The sequence below is a fragment of the Pseudonaja textilis genome, chromosome 1, assembly GCF_049901715.1.
Source record: "Pseudonaja textilis isolate UNSWEBS1 chromosome 1, rPseTex1.2, whole genome shotgun sequence".
Taxonomy (NCBI): Eukaryota; Metazoa; Chordata; class Lepidosauria; order Squamata; family Elapidae; genus Pseudonaja; species Pseudonaja textilis.
The window spans coordinates 222690914-222711026 of record NC_141990.1 but is presented as its reverse complement, the minus strand read 5'-3'; the positions used below and the strand labels follow the sequence as shown (position 1 = coordinate 222711026).

The 20113-nt window shown below is 46.6% G+C and overlaps 1 protein-coding gene across 5 annotated transcripts in view; it reads left to right on the top strand.

Annotated features, from left to right (window-relative positions):
• Positions 1 to 204: 204 nt before the first annotated feature.
• Positions 205 to 20113, top strand: part of OBSL1 (obscurin like cytoskeletal adaptor 1) — an 84449-nt gene continuing 64540 nt past the window's right edge. For all 5 annotated transcript variants that reach the window (XM_087920620.1, XM_087920622.1, XM_087920619.1 and 2 more), the window contains exons 1-4: positions 205 to 464; positions 2807 to 3884; positions 16606 to 16875; positions 17908 to 18168. In XM_087920620.1, coding sequence (XP_087776746.1) covers positions 384 to 464; positions 2807 to 3884; positions 16606 to 16875; positions 17908 to 18168 — 1690 coding nt within the window. In that variant the 5' untranslated portion in view covers positions 205 to 383. The remainder of the gene's footprint in view (positions 465 to 2806; positions 3885 to 16605; positions 16876 to 17907; positions 18169 to 20113) is intronic.

Genomic DNA, 20113 nt, shown 5'->3' with positions numbered 1-20113 from the left:
TGACCCTGTTCTCCCCCTACTCCCTTCTCTTGAGGTGGGCTGAGCCTGAGGCAGCTTTAGGGCTGAGGGATGCCTGTGTGTCCCTCCCTGCTGGGCTCTATACTTAGCCAAGTCCCAGCCCCCTCTTATCAACCCGGCCATGTCATCAGAGAGTATTTTTGGGGACAGCAGCTGCAGGCATTTGTAACACTTCAGCTTTGCTCCACTCACAAACGCCTGGGGAGCAGGGCAGAAGGAGACCAGGGTGCTACAACATAAGAGGGTCAGACAGCAATTGGGGTGTATGAGGAAGAGTGGACAGGCAAGCATCAGAAATGCCCAGACTGATCATGGAACAGAAAGGGACAAAGAAGTATTGAGAAGAGCAATCGGAGTTTAGACCCATGAATGACCAAATAGCTGGACATCGTCTGACAGGACCAGGAGAAGCAAGAACCAGTTGCTTGAGAAAGCGGATACACAAGGTTAGTGAACCCAGAGAGAGAAGCAGGGGATTCTGTTGAAAGACCCTTCTTATGCACCTTTTTAGCTTGGGTCCCTGTGGAAATAATGGGATTAAGGAGAACCAAAGTTGCCTATGAGGGTATTCTGGATGCTTCTGAATCATGAGGGCCATACAATCAGTAACCAATCCTGGTTGCTGAGTAATGGAACCAAAGGAAAACAGGTTTTGGGGTACCAAAAGAAACAGGCTACAGGCCTTGGTGGTCTGAAGCTTTGTGGAATTAGACAGATCAAGAGTTCCTCTCTTATCAGAAGCCCAACCTTCCTCTCCATGAAGTGGCTGCCATGCTGAGCAGCTTGTCCTTGCTGTTTCCTATCCTTATGTACCAAGAGCTTACAGGGGGATACTAGAATCATCTCAGTGAGAAGTGTGGGGGAAAAGAAAATGGTGTTCCATCCTGCTGGAATTCTCCCCCTCACTTTCTCCTGTGGGCGACCAGGCTGAGTGGCAGTGAGTGGCAGCCTATTATCAGCAAAAAACTATTTAGAGCCTGATAGGGGAGGAATGCATGATAGGGCAAGTATGCCTGGCAGGCTGTGGTGACAGTTGGGCAACTGGATCCTCTCAGCACTGGGGTAGCATTTCAGCAGGGAAGACGAATTGGGAAGCCCCTTGTTCAAATCTTGCATTACTCTGTCTCTCATTAAGGAGTCCCTGTAGGCAACTGCCTTAGTTCCCCCTTGCACCTATTATGATCATACAATATTGGGAATCCACTTTATGCAAATGCTTGAACTATGCTGGTGACAGCTGAGTACAGGTCATGGTTCAAATATGGTTGGCTATATACACAGTATTTTTCATTAGACCTCCTTCAGGTTTACTTTGCATATCAGAAATTTAGTTTGCATTCTTCTTGCTGGTGCATTGAAGAGGTGCTCTGTTGAGAAGGGCTAGAGTACAGGGTGGACAACCCAAGCCCAAAGTAGCAAATTGGTTAAAGAGGTTGGACTAGGACTCCGGCAATTTCTCTTCATAAACATCTGTTTCAAGCCATAGTGATGTCAAAATGTTGTCCTGAACAGTTTTGTAACCTCATCATTCAAGTTATTGGTGGCATTTACACAATATGTCACAAGTAATTTGAATGAAGAGGTCACTATACCTCATTATGGAACTACTTGCCAACTTTGGGTCTGTTACTTTCAGTTTAACATATTTCTCAGGGTTGATGTGGTGTGCAAAAAGGAAGCCAAATTCCCATGTAAGCTGTCTTGAGCTTCCAGAAATAAGGGAGAATATAGGTCTCAAAAGCAAGCAAACAAAAAATTTGTGGTCTCTCAGCCTCATTTTGTTTGCTTGTTTTTCAGCCACTGAAATCCATCTGAATACAATTGCTGTAAATCAACTGTATCATCTGACATTCTGAGGTAGGAGATACCTAAAAATGTAGTGTAACCACTAAAAGGTTTTAAAATGAAATAGGCTGGCTCCCTCAAAACCTGGCAAAACAAAAGCGATTGTAAAAATGGCTCTGTATGTGACATGATAACTCACCGATTCTGCCCTCATGGCAGCCCTCATCCTTCTGAAAACCAGGAAGTGTAGTTCTTGGGTGGCTTCCAGAGTTAGTAGTTCTGGCTATTAATGAGATGGGAATTTGTTGAAGGCATAGAGTACCTTGACATGGCTGAATAGGCCTATGTACACAAAAGAGACGTCCACTTTTATGCAAACAGAGAGTTGCACTGATGATGATAGTTCTGGCATGACCTTGCCTCATGCTACTGGGAAGCAGTTGCAAATATTCAAGCAAGGAGACTTAGTTTCTCCCTATTTGTTACCTTATTTTCACCAAAGTGTATATTCACTAGAGTCCAGTTCCCAGTTTGAAGACATAATTGTCTGTTAACGCCATGCAGATTTCGCCTAGCTCAGCTGAGATCAACACAGTGCATCAAAATGTTAGCCTCACAAAAGGATTGTGTAAAATAAGAATATAGTATGTGGCAGGGTTATCCTGGAGATACCATTGGTTGCAGAGAGGGCGGTGAGAGTAGTAGGCTGGAATGGCTCTGGACTCCCCTTGCTAATAGTTGTGGAACAGCTTCACTAGGTGCCCAGCTTCCCACTCAGTCCAAATTTTACAACTTCAAGGCTGAGTAGCAGTGTGATTAAAGGCAGAGTTAGAACTTTATCCAGAAAAGTGGGAGAGGATGAGGGTGAAATGTGAAGCGATCATGCATACCGAACTGAGTTCTGAACTGTTTTCTCCATTTCATCTTAAGTGAAGATACCGACCTCCTTTCAACCCTTCCTCCTTCTCCAACTATAACTCTGCCTTGATCTGATTCTTTATAGGTCCCTGACCCGACCCGAATCCTCACTAGGCTGGCAATGGATGCTTTTGGTGGAGCTCCCCGATTCCTTTCCTCTCCTCGTACTTTCTCAGTCCAAAGTGGCACAAATGCCGTCCTAAAATGGCAGGTGGCCGGGGAGCCACGTCCCAGCATTGTTTGGGAGAAAGATGGCTCTGTGCTGGAACTGCCCTCTGGCCGGATGTTTGTTGAGGTCAACGGGGATGCATATAGCCTGCTGGTCTCTCAGGCTGGCCCAGCGGACAGTGGTCGCTATGTGTGCAAAGCCAAGAACAGTGTGGGTGAAACCTATGCAGCTGCTCTGCTGAAAGTGGAGACAGGGTCTGAACTGAAACCTAATGGAGATTTTGACTGCCAGCCGCCCATCTTCCTGAATAGGCCTGTCTCGGCATGCGTGACCTGGGGCGAAGATGTGACTTTTGCCTGTAGGGTCTCAGGGCAGCTTGAATGGGAAAAAGATGGACGCAGATTATCAGACATCTTTGAGAGCAGCCATTACAAAATGGACATAGAGCCTGGGGACTGGCATTCTCTGCACATCTACAACGCCCGATTGCCAGATGCAGGGGTCTATGTGTGCCGAGCACAGAACAGCTTTGGGGAGAGCACGGCTGCAGCTGTGCTCCTGGTAGATCCTGTGGCATGCCTTCCTCATCGTGACCCATCTCAAGGGGCTCCCCAAAACTGCCATTTCAAGAAGCCAGCTGAGTCACCAGAGGATAAGAGGCATCCACGCCACCCTGCACAGATTGTATTGTCTGAAGGCGGGCAGAATGGAGAAGTGCTGTCCAGCTTACCCCCAACAAAGTCTTTTACTGTGAATGAAGGGAAGCATGCCAAGTTCCGCTGCTATGTCATTGGCAAGCCCAAGCCGGAGATTGTCTGGCAGAAAGATGGGAAGGTGTTGTCTCCTGGAAGAAGACACCTGCTCTATGAGGACAGAGAGGGCTACTTCATCCTTAAGGTGCTGTACTGCACTGCACGAGACTGTGGACTCTACGTATGCACAGCCTGCAACACTGCCGGCCAGACGCTCAGTGCTGTGAGACTCCATGTCAGAGGTATCCATCCAAGGGGGAGGGAAAAGAAAGTGGGTTTGGGGATGTGGGGACATCACTGAATCTGCATGAGAACACGTTGATTGGATTCACACGTGAACCTCAATTGACCTGGATAAATGGGTTCTGCAAACCCAGCCATGTGAGTGAAATTAGTGGATGAGAATGGATGGGCTATTCCAAGGGAAAGAATTGGGTATTTACTGCTTGCTAAATCAAAGGAGGATATATTTGCCAAGTACAAGAATGAAAGAAAAAAAAATGTAGGTGTTGCCTGAAAGGTATGTTGAAGCATAAATTTTAAGCTTGAACTAGTTTATAAACCAATCCAGCCCATGATAGATTAGATAAACACAAAAGGAATGGCCAAACCCCTTGTGAGAATGGGAACAGGTCTAGAGCAAAAAATTCTCAAGACGGATTACACAATGGGTTTCGGAAGCAGCAAGAACTCTCTAGACCTTTATGAAAATGGCAGGATGGCAAGCAGAGACTTGGTTGGGGCCTGTTACCTATTTGCTGAGAGATCCAAATGGTCCTTGGGCTCCGTTCTTGAGGGGTGTACACTCTTTGCCAATAACAGTGCCTATGAACTGCAGAGTGGTTTGGTCCATGACAGAGGAGGTGGATAGCAAAGCTTTGTTTTCTTTCAAGGGAAGAGACATGGCATGTGAGAAAGCAACCATTGATAAAACACTTGGCTGGAAATGGTTCCTTCTACCTTGGGTTAGGAATATGTCTTGATTCTTTAATACAATGGTTATATGTAGAATCAACACATGTGAATTTAGGGGTCAACACGTGGCAGTTTGGGGATCGGCAAGTAGGTAATAGTCTTCTCCATCTGCATTGATTCTGTTGTTGATTACTATGGCTTAGGAAGGAGAGTTTGCTGGCCAAGTAGCAGATGAGTTAGTGAATGTTCCTGGATTATACAGTCTGGAGATGGAGCTGAGCACAACTGAATGATCTTCTACATTTAATGCATGGCCCAGTTTTCTCTTAACTGTTAGTTCAGTATGTGCAATGGAAATGCTATCTTTGTGTGATTGACCACTAGCAATCAGAACAGAAATATTTAATACTGCGTGTGCTCTTCAGATTGATAGGGGTGGGTTACTTCCCTCCATGCAGTGTAGTTTAATAATTTAACTTTAATAATTTAATTTTTCATCTCAGAAAAGAGCAACTCTGGGTAATGTACAAAAATTATGAAAACACATACACCAGCAAAGGGAGGACAAGAATGGACACCTAGGAATGGAGCAATCTGAGCATATATCCGGTTCCTTGGGAACACTGGGCCTGATAATATAACTAGGTCTTGAGGGACTTCTGGAATATCAAAAGAAAGGAATTAATAAGGCAGACACCATGTCAGAAAAAGCAAGTCTCCTGGGACCCACCAAATACAGATCCCTAGCTGATGGTACCTGCAGCATGCCTCCTCTGCCAAAGCCTGTGGGGAAGGCTAATGTAACCAGGGAGAGGCAGGTCCTCAGATAGTCTGGTTCCATTCCATGCAGGGCTTTAAAGATCAAAACCAGTACCTTGAATTGGAAGCAGACTCACAACCAATGCAGCTTGTGGAGTAGAGAAGTAACATGTGCTATTCTAGAAGTGCACATAACTGCCTTTGCTGCTACATTTTGTATCAGCTGAAGCTTCTGGATATTCTTCAAGGGAAGCGCCATGTAAAATCAATGCAATAGTCAATCTGGCTAAGGCATGAGTGACTGTAAGCGGTCTGCCAATCCAGAAAAGAGTACAACTGGTGCACAAACAGCTATGCAAAAGCCCTCCTAGACATGATGACACCTGCCCTTTAAGCAGGAGTCATGAGGATTAACAGAGTTGGAAGGGACCTTGTAGATCATCCAGTCCAACCACCAACCCAAGCAGGGGACCCTATACCATTTCTGACAAATGGCAGTCCAATCACAACTTCTGAAGGCTGCCAGAATGCTCACAGGGTCTGTCTGGGACAGTGCACCAGAGATGGCACAGTCCTGGAATTGGTGGGCCCCACAATTCAAAACCATTCAATCGTCAGCTGAAGCCTGCCATTCCTCATCTAGACCCTCACAGCCTCCAGACACCGAGATACGACATTCATGGCTTATTTAGTTTTATTAAATAATTGTTAAATCTACTAAGTTTTATTTAAAATTTAATTTATTTTTTTCATGTATTAGCCTATGACAGCCAATGAGACAAAACAGCAGAACTATTCAACTTGGTAAGGTGAGATCTGGAATAATTTTTTCCCCTCAAAACAGCTTATCAATTATTTGATACTGGGTTTTAGAAAAGTTGTGCAAAATTGCAAGTAATGCCCGATATCAGTCTGATGAGAGTGTTGTTTAAGACATGGCTGCTATTCAACCTCTGACATGCTCTTGGAATTGCTCCTTGCCTTCAGGACTGCCTCAATAGAAGGAAGGATTCCAGGTTTAGCTGCTCTGACCCTCAGCTTTAGACCAGGCCTTCAGAGTGGCAGACGTCTTGGCATTAAAAAGATGGGGAAAGACAAGAGATGGGTTATTAATGAAACTGAGGCAACTGATAAAAGGAAAGAAAATAGGGTTATAAAAACATTTTTCACCGTGTAGGATATTGATAGATGGATTTCAGGCTCTTCGCTTTTCCAAGAGAGATGCTTGGAGTTCATGAATTTTGCAGACTGTTCTGAGGAGAGCAAGTGGGCTGATAAAGCAGATTCAATGCCACGTGAGGCTCTGAAGGAGCAGCAACATTTGTTTAGCCTGGAGAGGAGAATCAGAAGGGCGGATGAGAGATAACAGGATTCAGTTATATGTCAGTGACTGCTCTTGGTCAGGAAATCAGCTGTTATCTAAATCTCTTGAGGGTCAGACAAGAGAGGAGATGGAGTTGAGTGAAAAAAGGGGAGTTAAACATCAGGAAAGTTTTTCTGCCTGTAAGAATAGCAATGCAGTAGAACACTTTACCCAGAGAGTTTGTAGCATCTGTACTCAGTGGAACATTTTAAAAAAATAAGCAAAATGTATTTCGTGATGGGACCCTGTGTAGAAAAAGGGAGGAAAAAAATGGGAGGGGTGGGGGAGACAGAGATGGCAGAGTGTTAACAAAATAATAGAGTTAGAAGGGACCTTGGATGTTGTCTAGTCCAGCCCCTGCTCAAGCAGAAATCCTCCCCCCCCCCCCCCCCCCCCCCCCCCCCCCCCCCCCCCCCCCCCCCCCCCCCCCCCCCCCCCCCCCCCCCCCCCCCCCCCCCCCCCCCCCCCCCCCCCCCCCCCCCCCCCCCCCCCCCCCCCCCCCCCCCCCCCCCCCCCCCCCCCCCCCCCCCCCCCCCCCCCCCCCCCCCCCCCCCCCCCCCCCCCCCCCCCCCCCCCCCCCCCCCCCCCCCCCCCCCCCCCCCCCCCCCCCCCCCCCCCCCCCCCCCCCCCCCCCCCCCCCACACCACTTTAGACAAATGGCTGTCCAATCTCTTCTTAAAAACCTCCAGTATCGGAGCACCCCCAACTTCTGAAAGCAAGCGGTTCCAATGATTATTCTGTGAGGAAATTTCTCCTCAGTTCTAGGTTGGTTCTTTCCTTGATTAGTTTCCACTCATTGCTTCTTGCCCTGCCTTCAGGTGCTTTGGAGAATAGCTTGGCTCCCTCTTCTTTGTGGCAGCCCCTTGGATATTGGGACAGTACTATCATGTTACTCCCAATCCTTCTTTTCATTAAACCAGACATACCCAATTCCTGCAACTGTTCTTCATATGTTTTAGCCTTCACTCCCCTAATCAGCTTTGTTGCTCTTCTCTGCACATTTTCTAGAGCACGAGTCCAAACTTGGCAAGTTTAAGACTTGCGGACTTCAACTCCCAGAATTCCTCCTCCAGTCATGTTAGCTTAGGAATTCTGGGAGTTGAAGTCCACAAGTCTTAAACTTGCCAAGTTTGAAGACCCTTGTTCCAGAGTCTCAATATCTTTATATCTTTATTTAATTTTAAAATAAATATTTAACTATAATTTATTTATTTATATTGATTTAAGAAATTTGTGTGTCTGCCCATCCAAAAATATAGCTTTGCATGGCTCATAACAACTTTGGGTAGCTCACAACAACACTGATGGGGCTATGCACGTAACAGCAGAAATAACTGGCCCCAAAGCCCCATTCAATGACTGAATGAAGAAGTATTTCTCAAACTCAATATGCTGGCTGGAGGATTCTGAGAGTTGAAATCCACGCACGTTAAAGCCGACAAGGTTAAGAAACATCGGAATTCACTTGAACATTAGCCAACAGAGCCTTTCTTTAGAGCATAGGCAATGCAACCAACACATCAGTAAATAAATATAGGAAATTGAGCTTTAGCTTGGCCTCCTCCAAGAAATGCTAATTTCCTGTAGTGTAGGGTAATAATACCCAGTATCAGATGAAGAGGTGCAGACAGGCAAACCTCTTCTACCTTATCTCATCTGCACACTCAAAATGCTATTTCCAAGGTGATTCTGCTCTTCTGAACATGGCAGAACTCTTGATGAATTCTAATTGCCACACCCTGAGGATAAGAAAAGTGGCTCATTTGGGTTTCAGCACTGATATCGACTTAACCCTCAAAATTCTTGACCCTGGAAATTGGAAGGAAAAAAATGGAAATGATTTTCAGTTCAATATAAATCAGGCTGTTTCCCTACTCTGTAAATCTGGAAAGAGGCTTCATGTTGTTGATCAAGGGAGGGGCACCCGGGACGGGGTGGGTGGGTGGGGGAAGACATTTTTCAGAAAGGCTTAAGCCTGGCGCCTCTTTTCTAGAAACAAAACCTCCAGGCTCAGCTGTGCCATCTAAACAACCCCCACCTGTCATTTCAAAGATAATTGACATTGCTCTTTCCTGCAATTTCATCTCTGTACTCTGATCCTTGGCTTGCTGAAGGGGTGGGCAGGTGTCCCTAGCACTGGGCTCCAAAGAACTTGCGGGATGGCCCTTGAGTGCTATAGATACCACATGCCACCAGCTTAGCCCACTGTTCTTGTTCAGAATAATCCTTTGGAGAGAGGCCACCCTCTTCTCCCACAGCAGACAAAGGTAGGGCAGGCATCTTGTCAATAATCCTTAAATCATAAAATGTTAAAAAAAATAATGGCATTAAATGTTTAGGTTCATATTCCTTTTGTCAGTTTAATGTAAAGCATTCTAAAAGAAAGAGAGTAATCCTACCATTCATTAAAGCAATTAAGTTTGCCAGGGGTGGGCTGCTGGGGGTTCGCAGGGGTTCGGGAGAGCCTCTAGCTAAGATTCTGTGCAGTTTGGAGAACCCCCAAATCAGGGTGGAATTCAATTTTTTTTAACTGGTTCTGTGGGCGTGGCTTAGGTGGTGGGCGTGGCTTGGTGGTCCTGTGACTGGGTGGACATGGCTTGGTGGTCATGTTATTGGCTGGGTGTGGCCAACTCAATATCATTCACATCGAGGCATGCATCTCCTCGCTTGGCCTCTCATGACTGTGGGGATGCAACAGTCATAAGTGTGAAAAATGGTCATAAGTCCCTTTTTTCAGTGCCATTGTAACTTTGAATGGTCACTCCACACAAGCAAAGTACTAGCAAAGGAGGGAAAAAAAAACTCCAGAGACGTTCCTGAGACAGGAAGTCTAGTCCTGCCAAGAATGTAATAAGGGTTAACGGAGAGGCAGTTTCTGTAAGCAACACCAGAATGTTTCCTTCCTGCCTTCCTTACAGGATTAGGCCAGTAATTTCTTCTAACAACTGGTTCTCCGAACTGCTTAGAATGTTAACAACCGGTTCTGACGAATAGGTGCAAACCTGTAGAATCCCACCCCGGCCCCAAATCCCACTACTGGCTTGCCCCACTCACCCTGCCCTTCCCCTCCCAGGAGTCCCCACACAGCCCATTTTGGATACAGGTAAGTGCAGGGCAAAAAACAGGCCTCCTGGAAGTTCAGGAAAGCTGGAAACGGGTCCATTTCCAGTGAGTCCGAGGAGACTGTTTTCGCCCTCCCGGATGCTCAAGAAAAGCCTCCAGAGCCCAGGAAGGGCAAAAATGCCCCTCCCCCCGCCATGGTGCAGGAGGTCAACTAGGCCACGCCCACCATGGCCATGCCCACCCAGCAACCGGGCAGAGAACCTGTTGCTAAAATTTTTGAGGTCCACGCCTGCTTACCCCCATTATCAAAATTTTCTTGTTTGATAGTAAATTATTTGGTAAAGACTATGGGAGGCTGCTACAGCATTTGTTATGAAGTGAAGATATCTTTTAAAGAAAGATTCAGTATTAATTAAGCCTGTGCCTATTACTGATTACTCCTTGTGGGCAAATCCTTCAGAGCTTAGTTGGGTTCATCACAGTTCCTCAGGAGGGATTAATCTGTGGATAGAAAATACGTGCCAGAAAAACCATAGGAACTGAGGACATGGATTTCTGAAGGCACAAGAAACAGCAGCATCCCTTTAAATATGATAAGGGTTCTTTTTAATTTATTTATGTTTATTAAGAATAATAAAAGATAAATCAAAGGAAAGGAAAAACTGCATGAAACAGAAAAAAAAAGGAAAGTTAAGAAATAGAATGACCTCTAACCTTCTTTTCTACAGATAGCTACTATTTTATAATCCCCCTTCCCTCTTAAATATATACAGTAGCAGCTCCTTCAGCTTCTTATTTAATCCAAGTCTATCTTAATTTTCAAACCTATAAGCCATCATTTCATTTCTGTCTTTTTTTCTGCAAAAGTCCATATAAGCCTTTCAGTCTTTCAAAAAACTTTTTGTTGTTGTTGTTGTTATGTCCTGAGGACTCAAGGAGTTCTCACTCAGGTCCACTCACTTGTGTGGGCGTTATTCCCCCATTCCCATTGGTCAGTTCTCCCCAGCAGCCAGCTATAAAAGCAGGCTGCGGGGTCCAACTGGCTGCTGATTGCTGCGAGCCAGTTCCAGGCTTGGCAAGCACGGTCAGCCCTTTATTTGTAAATAAAGTACTGTTGCACTCATGCTCTGGTTCAGCCTCTCATTGCTCAAACTTAACACTGGCGACGAGGATGGGATGGCTACCAGAAGCACCTTGCAACCGCTGAGTCACTAGCCACCGATCTACAGCCCAGAGAGAGCGATCGGCTGGCAACAAGGGAAACGCTGATCCGCAGCCAGAGAGAGCGGTCAGCTAGCGAAACGAGCGATCAAAAAGAGCAAACGCAGATCCGCAGCCAGAAAGCGGTCTGAGTCAAATAGTTAGAAGCGTCTGTAGCCGCTTGTTAGCCTCGCTACGGGAAAGTGAAGCGCTGCGAGCCGCAGCCGCTCTGCATTTGGCGCGAAATTCAAGCGGGTGTCATTTGAATTTCGAGCCAGTAGGAATCACAGCACAGCGCTGTAGAGAGTCACTAACGCCCACTTTTTTGGCGCGAATCAAGACACCTCCAACGGCTAGCAGCCAACGTGGTAACCCAGAGAGAGAGAAAGAGAGGGTAGCAAAAAACCTCTCCAGAGCTGATATCACTAGTAACTCACGGCGTTCATAGTCCCAGAGAGATTTCTCCCGCAGGTAGCCCAGCCGTTCTAGCACCATGAGTTCCAATCCAGTATTCCCGGCGTTTAAACCAGACGAAGAGAAGTGGGAATCGTATAAGAACCGTTTCAATCATTACATCGATGCGGTCGGCCTGTCGGATGCGGGAGAGCATCGGAAAAATCCTATTTCCTAATCTACTGCGGAGCCACCGCTTACGATACCGCTGCAGCACTCGTGGCGCCGAGAGAATTAAAAACGTTCCGTGGTCCGAGTTGCTTGAGATCCTCACTAACCACTACGCTCCCAGGCCTTCACAAATCGCCAGGAGGTTCACGTTCCGAATGAGGAAGCAATCTAGTAAGGAGACCATCAACCAATATATGGCCGCCCTCAGAACAGCAGCCCTGCACTGCGGGTTTGGAACATACCTGGAGGACATGCTCCTCGATCAATTGGTTTGTGGGGTCAAGGATCTCAACCTACAGAGGCGACTGCTAGCTAAAAAGACCTCAACCTCGCTGCAAGCGTAGAGGAGGCCCTAGCAGCCGAGCTAGCTATGAACTCAGCCACCGAAATTCAGGGCCCAAGCGCCAAGCTAGCAGCGTTCCCAGTCCATTCCGAAGAGGTGGAAGCGGAGGATGGCCACAACGATGAGAACGATGTCCATCGCCTCACCAATGACAGACGGTCGCAGGTAGGGGCCAAACAAGAATACACCGGTCCACCCAAGCACATCACCCTGTGCCTAGCCTGTGGGGATCACATCAAAGGGCCACCTGCAAGTTTAAAGGAGCCGTTTGCAACAACTGCCATAAGAGGGGCACATTGCGAGAGTCTGCCAAGCCCCCAAAGCGCTGCACAAAGACCCCGTCCTCGCACTCGGGACCACAGAGGCAAGTATTAAACTGTCGCACGCACCGCCTTGCCAGGCGTACTTGCCACTCTGTTAGTAAAATTTCTCTCTCCGTTTCCCTAGAAGGTAAACCGTGCCACATGGAGGTTGACACAGGGTCAGCGCTCTCAATAATCTCGTGGAACACCCTCAAGAGACTCCACCCCAGCCTATCTACTACCCGGCTTCAGAGATGCCAGTTCGGTCTGAAGGACTACCAGGGAAGGCCATTCCCGTGATCGTCAGAGGCAAGTTCTTTGTCAGTTTTAGAGCTTTTAAAGGCCACCTACCTCTAGTGGTAGTTAACGGCAATCTACCCACCTTATTGGGGCTCGATTGGTTTCCCCACCTCGGCCTAGGGTTAACAGGAGTCCATGCTGTCTCAACCTCAGACACTGACTCCTTATTCGCTGTACTACGCAGATGTGTTCAGCGAGGAGCTGGAGTGTTATAATGGAACCCCATCTCGCTCACCGTTGACCCCCAGGCAGTCCCAATCAGATTAAAACCACGTAGAGTTCCATTTGCTATTCGACCAAAACTAGACGCTGAATTGGATAAACTACTAAAACAAGGGGTCATTGAGCCAACAGATTTCGCCAAGTGGGAGACGCCCATTGTCACACCCTCAAAAAGATGGTAGCCTGAGAATTTGCTCGGACTACAAGACAACAATCAATAAATATTTACAAGTTAGCGCCTATCCCGTGCTCCGTCATTCAGCACTTATTGCACACATTCGAACCGGGCAGTATTTTTGCTAAATTGGACATGTCTCAAGCATATCAACAGTTCCTGTTGATAACCAAACAGCAGAACTTCAGACCATCGTCACTCACAGGGGTGCCTTCCGATGCAAGCGTCTCCAATTTGGCGTAAGTGTTGCCCGGGTATTTTTCAATCCCTCATGGAGCGGATTTTACAGGGCCTCCCTGGTGTAGTACCCTACTTGACGACATCTTGGTCTTGGCCAGGGACAGACCCCAACTCTTCCAGAGAGTGCGAGCAGTGTTAGAGAGGTTCAGACAGCATGGCCTCAAGTTAAAAAAAAGAAAAATGCGCCATTGCCACTAGACAGGTGGACTTTCTGGGTTATAAAATTGACGCCTCTGGCATTCACCCCTGGAGTCCAAGGTCAGGGCGATCCACAAAGCTCCCACACCGACCTCCAAAACGGAGCTACAAGCTTTCTTGGGACTCCTAAACTTTTATGCATCCTTTTTGCCCCACAAAGCCTCAGTAGCCGAACCCCTACACAGATTACTAGACAAAAAGTCACCTGGCACTGGGGGCACAAAGAAGACCAGGCGTTTAACGCCGTCAAATCACTACTTCGCCAGAGGCAGTGCTCATCCAGTTCGACCCCAACCTTCCTTTAGTACTGGCAGCAGACGCATCCCCTTTTGGAATTGGGGCGGTCCTTAGTCACCGACTCGCCAATGGCGCCGAGGCCCCATCGCCTTTTTCTCCAGGACGCTCTCGGCCACGGAGCGAAATTACAGCCAAATAGATAAGGAAGCCCTAGCAGCTGTGGCAGCCGTGAAAAAGTTTCACGAATTCCTTTTTGGCCACTTCTTCGAACTGGTCACCGACCATAAGCCCCTCCTGGGCCTACTGGCCGCGACAAACAGACACCTCAAGTCCTCTTCCCTCGGATGACAAGGTGGACGCTTTTCCTAGCGGCCTACTCATACAAACTTATCCACCGCCCGGGCAAAACTCTATCCCACGCTGACGCACCCAGTCGCTGCCCCTTACCCGCTCCGGCTGAAGACCCAGCTCCTGTCAATGCCATTTTTGAAATCACCCAGTTGGACCTGCCCATCACCGCCCTTGACATCGCCGCCAAAACCAAGGCAGACCAAACGCTCGCCCAGGTGCTCGACTGGGTGAGGAGGGGTGGCCGGGAGGCAATGTTGATAACAAATTCGCACCCTTTAAGACTCGCATGCAGGAGCTGTCAAGTTTGCAGGGTTGTCTACTGTGGGGCACTCGAGTGATCATTCCGACCTCGCTGCATGCACCCGAGTCCTGGAGGCGTTGCACGAGGACACCCCGGCATTGTGAGAATGAAGGCGTTGGCACGCAGCTACGTGTGGTGGCCGGGTCTAGACGAGGACATTGTCAATTGGGTAAGTTCCTGCAGAAATTGCCAGGAATCCCGTCCTGCTCCCCCATCGCCACCCCTACCAGATGGGAGAGCGCCAGCGCCCCTTGGTCTAGAATCCATATCGATCTGGCCGGCCCCTGCATGGAAAGATGTTCCTAGTGGTCGTGGACGCTTATTCCAAGTGGATAGACGTGGCGCAGCTATCCACGACCACCACACTAGCAATCACCAACGTGTTAACGCGCCTATTCGTCACCCATGGACTACCCGACTCCTTGGTCTCCGATAATGGCCCACAGTTCGCATCAGTAGAATTCAGCCGTTTTGCAGCCAACCTAGGCATTCGCCACATTTTAACAGCCCCATTTCACCCTGCGAGTAATGGGTTGGCTGAAAGGGCCGTCAGGACCACCAAAGAGGCCCTCGCTAGGTTTGGCAGAGATGACTGGCACCACAAACTCTCACGGTTCCTGATGAGCCAGCACTCAACCCCTGTGCAGTCACCAATAAGTCCCCAGCGGAACTTCTGATGGGCCGGCGCCTGAGGACTGTATTAGATAGACTGCACCCACAATACTGCCTGACTCTCCCTCGCTTCCACTTCGGGGTTAGACATTTTATGTTACAGGAGCCGATATTCGCAAGGAATTTCGCTGGGGACCCACTTTGGATTCCGGCGAGGTCATCGCTCACCGGGCCGAGATCATATAGAGTCAGGCTGGAGGATGGTCGCGTCTGGAGGAGACACATAGACCAACTCAGAAGGCGCCTCAGCAACCTCGCAAACAAGAATCCAGAGTCTCCAGTCGAAGGGAACTGTCCCCTCCGCCACCCAGCCACATCGCACCCAGTGACCAGTCTGCGCCAGCGGTCGCTCCGGTCAGCCCAAACCCGGACAACAGCGCCCAGAGAGTTGATCAACCGGATCCAACCCACGAGAGTTTGACTCCAGAAACCAACCCGGTGGTTTCCGAGGATGCCCAGTCCAGAGAGAGTGTTGGCGACACTATGCCAGCTCAACCGTCACAGACTGATACCAACAGTCAGACAATGTTCCCGAGTTGCGCCGCTCCGGGCGCCAACACAAACCCCCATCTACCTCAAGGACTATGCGTGTTCGCATCTGGGGGAAGGGGTGTTATGTCCTGAGGACTCAAGGAGTTCTCACTCAGGTCCACTCACTTGTGTGGGCGTTATTCCCCATTCCCATTGGTCAGTTCTCCCCAGCAGCCAGCTATAAAAGCAGGCTGCGGGGTCCAACTGGCTGCTGATTGCTGCGAGCCAGTTCCAGGCTTGGTAAGCACGGTCAGCCCTTTATTTGTAAATAAAGTACTGTTGCACTCATGCTCTGGTTCAGCCTCTCATTGCTCAAACTTAACAGTTGTTGTCCCCCCCCCCCTCTGATCCAGAGGTGGTATTCAGCAGGTTCTGACCAGTTCTGAAGAACCGATAGTGGAAATTTTGAGTAGTTCGGAGAACCGGCAAATCCCACCTCTGACTGGAGATTTTACAGTATCCTTCCCCTGCCACGCCCACCAAGCCACGCCCACAGAACCGGTAGTAAAAAAAATTGAATCCCACCACTGCTCTGATCAAACAGCTAGTTCTGACATTTTCACAACCCAGTCCCAACATTTTCACATCCATAGTGGGGATTTCATTATTCTTCCATTATTGTGCATATAATAACCTAGCTGTTAAATATTCTAAAAGGTTTCTGACCCTGACGAAATCGATCGTGAGAGGAGAATTACACAACAAAATATGGGAAAGCTTAAGAGTTGAAGGAAGAGGGTTGGTCTGGCAGTTTAGGGAGTCTAGGGATGTAGGACTGTCTGTATACAGGTAGTCCTTAAACCATTTGTTTAGCACTGAAAAAAGTGACGTCCACATTTCTGATCACTGTAGCATCCTCATGGTCACATGATCAAAATTCATATGCTCGGCAACTGGCAGGTACTTATGACAGTTGCACTGTCTGGGGATCATCATTTGTTACTGTCCCACCTGGCTTCTGACCAGCAGATGGGGGAAGATTTGATGAATGCCCACATAATTCACTTAACAACTGCAGTGATTTGCTTAATGACTCAGTCAAAAGTTCATAAAGCAGGGCAAAACACCTGCCTTGCTTAGCGATGGAAATTTGGGGCTCAGTTGTGGTTGTAAATTGAAGGTTACCCGCAGGCCTCCATGTGGAGTCTTCCTGTGTCTGTCTTCCAGAACCCCAGCTACGATTCCAGGCACCTTTGATGGATATAGAAGTGTTGGAACACCAAGATGCAGTCTTAGAGTGCCAGGTGCCTTTAGAGGCCATGCCTACAGCATGGTACCTTGAAGACAAGCGCCTGCAACCCAGCCCCAAGTATCTCATGGAGGAGCAGGGCCTACTAAGGCGGCTGACAGTGCGTGATGCCCGGGCTGATGATGACGGCATCTACTTGTGTGAGATGGAAGGCAAAGGCCGCAGCATTGGGGAGCTCTCTGTGCAAGGTGAGGTGTTTTGAAGTCATTGTATCAATTCAAATAAATTATTAGAATACATTATAATATTTTTACAGGCAAAGTCCTTCTGGTACTTCACTTCATACCTGGGCTCAGCAGTTCATTGCATGCCTGTGCAAATTTTAACCTTAGTTCAGCTCTCAGCTCGATTTTGCAGCATATTCACAGACATGACTTGGCTCGAGTAAAAAATATTTATTGCAGATCGGAATAAAATAAAAAACAACAGCTAATTGCCCCCAAGAGCCAGAGATGTCAATATCTCTGCTCCTGAAAGTCTAGGCTTTCTCCTCCTGCCCTTCAGGAGTACTGGATATTTCTTTATTTAATGGATTGCCAGCCTCAGCTTTTACACATTGTACAATAGGATAATCCTTTGTCTGAAGAACCGTCAGAGGACAGGGCTCTGTTTGAAGCTGTCCTTGGATATGAAGGCTTGTGGAGTCTAAACTCAATGTAATGATAAAGAACCCTATCAAAACAGGAGCACTGACGTTAGCAACTGCGCAGAAGATTCAGCAGGCTCACTAAAAAAATTATGTTATTAACATAATACAGTTTTGAATTGCCTGTGGTAAACCAAAACTAGAGCCTTGATCAACTTGTGGAAAAAGAGTCTGATCTTTTCTATCCTAAGCAATTCACAATTGTGTTTCAGGCTTCTGTCATAATATACAGGTATATATATTGCATGAGGGTGGTAGAGGAGTTTTATAATGTGGAATTTTAATACTGTAAGTCTCCTGGAGTCAATGTGTATAAGCTGGGCATCCATATACATTTGTTTAATAAATAAAACTCCAAAATTTAAACTGTTACCAAGTTGGTATTCCCTCTTTAAGAAAACCCAATAGAGTGATATTACATATCTGTTAATATTAATAACATAATTATAGTCCTTCTTTCTAGCTGTTAGTAAATGGTCACCCTAGCATGGTAGTGACTGCAACATGTAATCTTGCTGACAGCTGTCATTTGGGTTTCCATTCTGATAATAATTGAACAAACTCCCTCCTTCAGGTCTCATCGTAAAGCGCTTGCCACGAAAACTAGATGTGATGGAAGGAGAAAATGCAGCCTTCTATGTGGAGACCCGGGAACCTGTGGAAGCACCAAGTTGGGGTCGAAATGGGCAAGAACTGGTTGAGGCACCACATACGCTCATCAGGAGCTTTGGGAAAACACATATTTTGGTACTGGTACATGTGTCTCGACAGGATGCAGGAGTCATCACTTTCATGGCAGGCGACTCACAAACTTCAGCCCAGCTTCGTGTCAAATGTGAGTAGAGAGTGGAAATGGGACTACTGAGGAAGGGAAGGAGAAATGATTATTTGGTTTATATGATGTTTTTCTGCCTAGGGATCATTCAATGTTTCTATTTGCTTTTGACATAAACATTATTCACCAAATGAACCTCTTAACTGAGGCTTGCAATTATTTATCTTATCTTATATTGGATTTAATGATGCCTAATATTTGGGACAAAGGGGGCTTGCCATATTATATTACAGAGATCTACAACAAATTTAGATTCCTATTATGCTCAATTATTTAGACTCGGCAATGATCTAGTTTGATCAAAGCTGTTTTAGAACTGATGTCAAGAAGAATGAAATTACAATACTGTACTATAATACTGCACTGTTCCAGATTGTTAAATCAATGTTTTATCTTTAGTAAACATATTTCCAAAGCAATCTAGTGCTCATGGATGCCGCTGCTTTTGCTACTTCCTAAACTGGCATGGACAAGTGCAAATTATGTCTGGCTGTACATCAGATGCTTTCCCCCCCAATCATCTTACTTATCAGGCAGTCTCTCAAAAGACCTCCACTTGTGATCAGATTCCTGCTGATGACTTGTAGCATCAGCAGCTGCAGCCACACTGTGAAGATATGTAGTGGTTGTCCTAATCCAAGCTTGGAAAGAAAACACTCAAAAGGCCCATTTAAACTGGGACATCAATCTACAGAACATCTAAGCAATGAATGGAAGTATAGTAATAGGGCTCAGTCTTAAGATTACTAAAACATGCTTGAATATTCTAGTTCTAGAAATTATCCACCACCACAATTGTTTTTTCTTCTTCAGACATACGTTGTTTAGAACAATTGGAATTTACATTCTCCTCTCCTAAGACTATAGTGTACAATTGAATTTTGCAAGGTTATATTTCATGTGATTGATTTCACAATCCATCAACCATATCTGAGCTTTACATTTACATTGAAAGTGACCTCAAATTAAAATTTCAGGCATCCTTGGAAAAGCTTGAGAATTTAGAAACATAAAGACCTGTTTTTTTTGTCAGATAGATTTATTTTCTTTCTTTCTTTCTTTCTTTCTTTCTTTCTTTCTTTCTTTCTTTCTTTCTTTCTTTCTTTCTTTCTTTCTTTCTTTCTTTCTTTCTTTCTTTCTTTCTTTCTTTCCTAAGTCTTAGGTTCTTATTTTGTGCTTCCTTCCATCCATCCATCCATCCATCCATCCATCCATCCATCCGGGAGAACTGTTCATCGGTTCTAGGCTCCTGTGTTTCTGATTATCTATTTCAAAAGAAAATTAAATAACTTTTGGACAGCTTCCTCCAATGTAGTGTCCTCCATTTACGTCAAACTATAATTCCCATCATAGCCAGCCAGTGTTGCTGGTTGGGGATGATAGAAGGGGATTTCAGCCTAACACAGCCTGAAGCATTGAACTGAAGGAATGCAGCTCTAGAATCTTAATTGAGTGGGGGAGGGGGGAGCAGGAGGGAAACAAGACGAACTCTTAGCTAGTCAAGTAGACTTCTCCGGTGCACTGAAAGTCAGAGAGCTTGTGAATCTGTTGTTCAGGGACAGTTACATAGATGTTCTATTTATATTTCTGCAAATGTAATGTTCTGGCTGGTGGGGGGCACTCGAACAGCAAAGTATAGAACAGGAAGTTGGATCAACCAATCAGCATGCAGAATGCACACCTCTGCACAATGCACATTTGTGAGATGTTTGTGTTGGTCCATCTTCAGCCGTTTGCAACCTACATTTACCTGACAACCCCTTTGCAGCATAGGTGTGCAGCAATGGCTGTAGGCAGTTGCAGGCAGCTCTAAATCATCCTTTAAGAGTTCTGTATCCGAGTTCAGTATGAATAACTCTTGATCAAGAGTTCTTGTACTTGAAATGCCTTGGGAACAGGTTCATTATGGGTGTTCTAACTCCAGTTGTCTTTATTATCCTTTTTT